Source organism: Muntiacus reevesi, chromosome 1 (assembly GCF_963930625.1).
Source record: "Muntiacus reevesi chromosome 1, mMunRee1.1, whole genome shotgun sequence".
NCBI classification, from domain to species: domain Eukaryota; kingdom Metazoa; phylum Chordata; class Mammalia; order Artiodactyla; family Cervidae; genus Muntiacus; species Muntiacus reevesi.
The window spans coordinates 178,599,180-178,605,949 of NC_089249.1; the positions used below are offsets into that span (position 1 = coordinate 178,599,180).

Below are 6,770 nucleotides of genomic sequence, written 5' to 3' on the forward strand. Positions count from 1 at the left end.
GACCTCAGCCCCGCAGCGGGGACGCAGGGCGACTTTTATCATCGTCTGTGTCGTCCTTTTTATTACTTGTTTCCAATTTTTCCTAAAACGAAAACCCACTGCTTGTGTAATAAAAAATACTCAAAGGGATCAGAAAAAGAGGCCCATTTCTCATTTCTCTGAGACAAACCCGGCTGCCATGGAGACCGGGTGGTTGTCAAGGCGGCGATTGGCTAGTGCTGGAGGCGGTGAGTGCTCGCCTGGCGTCTGAGCCAGCGCAGCCCTCAGACCGCACTGCGGACTCAGCAACAGCATGGACGGGGCGGACGTGTGGGCCAAGACCTTGGCCCAGCTGATGGCCCAGACGAAGCCCCAAGACACCTGGGAGCTGGTCCCCCAGGAGAACCTGGCCTCGGGGCACCTGGACAGCAGTGGTTTCCAGTACCGGCTTCGGGGGCTCTCGAGGTGCGGCGGTGGGCCCCTGTGGGGTCCCAGGAGGCAGGGGCTGGGGGAATGGGGTGGGGTGGCAAGGTTACCTCACCACCAGCCAGGGCCGGGTGTGGCCTGGCCCTTGAGAGAGGCAGGAGCGGGCGTGTGTCTGCCTGGCCTTGGCACCCAACAGGTGGGTGGGCGGGCCAGGAGCTCCCTGTCCCTTCCGGGCAGCGGGGGTGTTGGGGGAGCAGTGTGTCCGTTACCTGCAGTGCAGGCAGCTGAGTCCCCGCCTGCTGGGCACCTTCAGGCCAGTCGGGGGCCCTGCCCAGGGGCGGTTGGCACGGGGTGGATGGCCTTCCGCCTGTGGCAGACTTTGTTCACCGCAGCATCTCCTTGTTTCCATGGCGGCGCTGACAGCGGGAGCAGGGTGGGTCTCTGCCCTGCCCTGCAGAGGGCCTGAGCGGATGGACCGGGAGGGCTTCAGCCCAAGAGGGAGGAGGCGGTCCCGGCCGGGGCTGTGGCTGAGCGGGGGCCACGTCGGGAGCCCCGGGGACCGTGGGTCACCACGCGACTGTGCCCTCCCTCATGAGGACAGCCAGCGTCAGACAAGCAGCCACAGCCCAGACCAGCCGCGGGGTCTCCCAGGGGCCAGCTGGGAGGGGGCCAGAGGGAGAGGGGCCGTGTGGACCCCCGCGGGCAGCTGTCCTTTGACACAGATGCCCCTGCTCCCTAACGTCTGAAGCGCTGGGGGTCAGGAGTGTGGTGAGAGGCTGGCTTTCCCAGGTGTCAGCAAGTGACGGTATCGGGGGCTTCTCTCCACCCATAACTGTCCCCCTGGAGGAGCCGTCGCACACGGGCTGCATGAGCACCCTGAGCATTGGTTGACATAGACGCGCCAGCTGGTGGGACAGTCACTAGTGCAGACCCATGTCTCCACGTCCAGCCATGACGCGCTGCTTAATTAACAAAGGAGGAAGCTCCGTCCCAAGGACACCATGCGTGTCCAGGTGCTCCCCAGCATGTGTAGCCGGAGGCTGCAGGTGGGGGTGTGGGGAGCGGGAAGCCCACCATCAGGGGACGTTCTGGTGGATTGGCCTGGGCGTCACTCAGTTGGAGAGAGGGGGATATAGGGCCTTGGCCTCTGGAGCAGCACCCTTGCGGGTGAGGGTTGGACGCGCAGTCCCGGGAGTGCACTGGCCCAGGGCCACAAGGCCACCCAGCCTCCCGGCCGCCCCCCACACCCAGTTCTCCCTGCACCCCCCATGGCCCCTCTCCTGGGGCACAGGCTCCCCCTTTCTGCAGCCCCCCTGCCCTGCCCCCTGGGCACCACAGACGGCTCTCACTCCCACGGGGTCCTGGTGGTGTCTCCAAGGGGCGCTGAGACCCTGGGTCGCCAGGACAGAGCAGCAGCAGATGTAGCGCTGAGCCCAGAAGGGCCCAGGCAGCATGCTGGCCACCCGGGGCATGTTGGGGCCAAAGGATGGAAGGCCTGTGCTTGGGCGCCTCAGGCTGGCGGGGCCGCGGGGGCGCGCAGGGCAGGCTGTAGGGGCGCGGGGGCGCGCAGGGCAGGCTGTGGGGGCGCGGGGGCGCGCAGGGCAGGCTGTGGGGCCTCGGGGGCGCGCACGGACAGGCTGTGGGGCCGCGGGGGCGCGCGGGGCAGGCGGGCCGAGCCCTCGCCCACCCGCCTCTCTCCTCCACAGGCTCCAGTGCGGCCGCTGCCAGTGGGGCTGGGCCTCGGCCCACGTGCACGTGCTCTTCCACCTGTGGTGGGACGAGGCCGGCCGGCGCGGGCTGGTCAAGATGCGCGTCTGGGGCCAGCGGTGCCGGCGGTGCCCGCCCGGAGGGGCCGAGTGCCGCGTCAGCCTGCTGAACGTGCGGCTCTTCCTGGGCAAGCTGGTGCGGTTCATCGCGCAAAAGTGCTACGCGGAGGGTCCCGGCTCCGACCAGGGCCCCGAGGTCTGCTTCGGCGAGCGCTGTGAGGCCTGCGACCTGGGGGTCTGCTTTTTCCAGCAGCCGCCTGACCCCGCCTGGGGGCCCGAGGGCAGGAGCGCCGGCAGCATCAAGGGCAGGTTCACCTTGTACTCCAGTGGCGACGAGGCTGCCCCCGCTGCCGGCAGGCAGCTGCGCACGCTGGGCGGCGGGCTGCTAGTCGACCGCCCCGGGGGCTGCACCCCCGACGCCATCGCCGTTCCCCTGTACGTGGCCGACTTCATCAGGAGCCCCATCGCCGAGGGCAGGGACTTCTGCGGCCAGGCCGAGGAGGTCATCACCATCCCCTTCTCCCTCGGGCGCAGGGCCCGGGGGCTGGCAGGTGAGCCCGCAGGCGGGCGGCACATCATCGGCAGGGGCTCCCTCTACCTGCCTGCCAGCTCCAAGGCCACGTCCAGGGGGAGACGCTTCCCTGTGAATATCAAAGCCCCGGTCTTTCACGGCAAGGGGCTCCTGCTCAGCGGCGCGAAGGCAACCACGGGCTTCATCTACAAAGGGCTTGGCTGCGTGTCTGAACCCGACGAGGGCGAGGACGGGGATGAGGACGAGGACGAGGACGCCGACTGGGGCGCCCCGTCCAGCAGCACCAGGCTTGTCCCGGTTGGAGGCAGCCTGCGGCCCATGACCTACATCGTCGGCCTCATGGACAACGGGGAGGGCTCGGTCACCTTTCCCTCCTCCTTGACTGACGTGCTCCTGGAAGACGCCGACCCGTTCGACCTGGTCCACGGCTCCCTCACCTTCCCATTCATGTTCGCCTACGAGGGCCGGGCGGCGGCCTCCTCTGCCAGTGGCCCTGAAGGCAGAGGGCAGGTGGCTGGCAGCTGCGGCCCCCCTGCCGCCGGCCGTGAGCGCCTCCCGGGGACCGATGTGGGCAGCTGGGTGCCCCTGGGCGAGGGCTCCATCACCGTCCCCTTCTCTGTCTTCAGTGTTATCCAAAGCAAGAGCTCCGGGAGCAAGGCCAGGGGCCCTCAAGGCGATGGCCTGGTGCCCTGGGGCTCGTCCAAGAAGCCGAAGCAACCGGGGCCCCGGGCAGCCAGGTTCCGCCTCCCGCCCCCCGGGGACGAGGGCTTCTGCTGGGCTGAGGGCTTCTGCTTTGACCCCTACGAAGAGGTCTGGATCTGGGTCTCGCTGGCCGTTTGCGTCCTCTGGATAATGTACCTGTGCAAGTTCAGCCCCGACCGCTCCCCGTGGGTATGAAGGGCGGCGCCTCCTGTCAGTCCCCTGGGGGACCCCCTCCAGGGGTGCTGCCCGGGCGCCTGGCGAGCAGCGACCCCCGGCCCCGGCTGCCCCGCCCGCCTCGCTTCCGTGTTCCATCTCCGCGGTGAGTCCTGGTGTTGTGGGCGCTCACGCCGTGACCTCTCCCCGAGCTGATCGTGTGTGTCCCAGGCGCTCTGAATGTGTGTTACACTCCAATAAATAAGAGCTAAGAGGCAGCAGCCTCACGGCCTTCCGCTGAGCTGAGGGTGTGCAGGGGAGGGCGGGGGGCACGGGGCACCGACCCCCGGGGGTCCCACGGTGACCCTTTCCTGCGGAGCCACTGGGTCTCTGGACGTGATGCTTGGGCTGGTGCAGCACAAGCTGCGGGTGGGGAGACCACCACCACCTCCTCAGGAAGATGAAAGCCCCTCCAGGTGTGGTTGACGAGCACCCCCCACCCCAGGGCCCAGGAGCTGAGGAGGTTCCTTCCCTGAGTGAGGGGCAGGGGCCCACTCAGCACCTTACCACATTTTGTTCATGGTTCCCGGGAACATTTTCATCCACAGCGCTTTTCAAGAAGCGCCATCCGCTTGAGGTTCCTTGTGTCTACACCCTGGATTCCCATCTTAACTGCCCAGGATCCAGTTCTAAGGGGCAGGGCCGTTGGGCCATGTGGGTCCCAGGCAGCAGGGGATGACTGCGGGCAGCTGGGCGGGGTCACCCTGACCCTCCCCTCACACAGATTGGCCCCAGGGCCCTGGGGGGCTGCGGAATGTCTGGAGGGCCTTGGGGTCCGAGACTTGGGTCCCCGGTCTGATGGGAGGTTTGGGAAGGCCTGCCTCGTGGGGAGGGGTAGGCGGCCAGGCTCTGCCGCCTGTCCACATGGGCCAGGGTGGGTCTGGGAGATTCTGCCCTCGGGCGACTTCAGGTGAGGGGGAAGGTAGGGGAGGGCTCCCCACAGAGGGGCTGCCTGGATGGAGGGGAGGGGGTGGGCTTTGATGTCAGTATCCTGCCCAACGGGACCCCACATGGCACCAGAGCGCGGAAGGCTCCAGGCCACGTGGATGGCCACAAGGCACCGAACCTGAGGCTTGACACTCACACAGCTGAGCCGAGCCTGCCAGAACACTGCGGCCAGGCCCCCGTCATCTCTGATACACTAACCACTGCGACAGGACACGACAGGTGAGACCTCACGCTTAGGGCTGGATCCACTCTCCCACACTCAGTGTTCTGTCTACACTGGGTGAGACCCCTCTCCCAGGGCAGGATCCACCCTCCCACCCTGGGTGTTCTGTCTGCACTGGGTGAGACCCCTCTCCCAGGGCAGGATCCACCCTCCCACCCTGAGTGTTCTGTCTACACTGGGTGAGACCCCTCTCTCAGGGCAGGATCCACCCTCCCACCCTGAGTGTTCTGTCTACACTGGGTGAGACCCCTCTCCCAGGGCAGGATCCACCCTCCCACCCTGAGTGTTCTGTCTACACTGGGTGAGACCCCTCTCTCAGGGCAGGATCCACCCTCCCACCCCGAGTGTTTTGTCTACACTGGGTGAGACCCCTCTCCCAGGGCAGGATCCACCCTCCCACCCTGAGTGTTCTGTCTACACTGGGTGAGACCCCTCTCCCAGGGCAGGATCCACCCTCCCACCCTGAGTGTTCTGTCTACACTGGGTGAGACCCCTCTCCCAGGGCAGGATCCACCCTCCCACCCTGAGTGTTCTGTCTGCACTGGTGAGACCCCTCTCCCAGGGCAGGATCCACCCTCCCACCCTGGGTGTTCTGTCTGCACTGGATGAGACCCCTCTCCCAGGGCAGGATCCACCCTCCCACCCTGGGTGTTCTGTCTGCACTGGTGAGATCACCCCTAGGACAGGATGCACACCCCCCTCCCATCTGGAGGCTTGCCGGGGGCTGTGTTGCCCACTGCGGTGTGTCCTGTCTTCAGACCTGTGACCTCCCCGGGGGCAGCCCCGGCTGCAGTGCTGGTCACCACATGGTTTCCAGCTTCTAGATAAATTGCAATTGTTCCTGAGATGCAAAGCTGTCCCTGGATGGCTCAGACCGGACAGGGCAGCAGCAGACAACTTCAGGGCTGGCCACCCTCCCTGAAGATGGAAGGAGCTTCCCTCCAGGTGCCTGACTGTAGGGGCTCGAGCCGAGTCACCCTTGGTCCTGGGGGTCTGTGGCCACTGCCTCTGGACAACTCCCTCCAGGGCAGGGGGCTCACACCAGTGCCCGGCTTCCGGGGTCTCCCAATGGTCATCCAGGCTCCCCGGCCCGCAGTGACCTGCCCGCCCCCGACACCACTGGCCCCCGCTGTCGCCGCGGTCCTGGGCCCGCTGGACCCACAGTGACCCGTGTGTCCCCTGCCCTGCGGTCGCACCGGGACCTCAGCTCTGCCCTTCCCGCGGCCGCCGCCCCGGGAATGCAGAGAGGGGGGTGTGGGCCCCTTACAATCCCTGGGCCTTCAGCGCCCCTCGCCCTGGGAACCGGCCAAGAGAGGTGTCCCCTCGGGTGTGACCGCACAGGAGGACGGGAGCCGAGAGCGCGGGGACCCCAGGGCCCTCCAGCGCGGGGGGAGGGGTGGGGTGGGGGGTAGGGAGACCCAGCATCACGGAGGGCGGGGACCCAGCCCGAGTCGAGCTCCTCCGCGTCCGCGGGCTCTCGGCAGCCGTCACGGGCGCCTCTGCAGCCCGGCCGCCTCTCAAGCCCGGTCCCTCCCCCAGCGCCAGCCCGGCCCCTCCTGCAGCAACAGCCCAGCCGCCGCGCGGTTCTGGGCGCCCTCGTGTGGCCGCTGGTGGGAAGTGCAGCCCTGGGAAGGCACTTCAGTCACTCAGTCGTGTCTGACTCTGCGACCCCACGGACTGCAGCACGCCAGGCCTCCCTGTCCATCGCCAACTCCCGGAGCTTACTGAAACTCACGTCCACTGAGTCGGTGGTGCCATCCAACCATCTCATCCTCTGTCGTCCCCTTCTCCTCCTGCCTTCAATCTTTCCCAGCACCAGGGTCTTTTCAAATGAGTCAACTCTTTGCATCAGGTGGCCAAAGTACTGGAGTTTCAGCTTCAGCATGAATCCTTCCCATGCATAGTCAGGACTGATTTCCTTTAGGGTGGACTGGTTAGATCTCCTTGCAGTCCAAGGGGCTCTCAAGAGTCTTCAACACCA

At 66.8% G+C, this 6,770-nt stretch overlaps 1 protein-coding gene across 1 annotated transcript; it reads left to right on the forward strand.

The window, feature by feature from the left end:
- Nucleotides 1–292: 292 nt before the first annotated feature.
- RTP5 (receptor transporter protein 5 (putative)) lies at nucleotides 293–3,600 on the forward strand. The gene is made up of 2 exons (XM_065917352.1): nucleotides 293–444; nucleotides 2,112–3,600. The coding sequence occupies exons 1-2, from the start codon at nucleotides 293–295 to the stop codon at nucleotides 3,598–3,600; spliced, it is 1,641 nt and encodes a 546-aa protein (XP_065773424.1).
- The last annotated feature ends 3,170 nt before the right edge of the window (nucleotides 3,601–6,770 follow it).

Bases quoted from the DNA above. Each gene is read 5' to 3' on its own strand.
- RTP5 (XM_065917352.1), top strand. From the start codon at position 293: ATGGACGGGGCGGACGTGTGGGCCAAGACCTTGGCCCAGCTGATGGCC. The intron at 445-2,111 runs GTGCGGCGGTGG...TCTCCTCCACAG, and splicing joins CGGCTTCGGGGGCTCTCGAG to GCTCCAGTGCGGCCGCTGCC.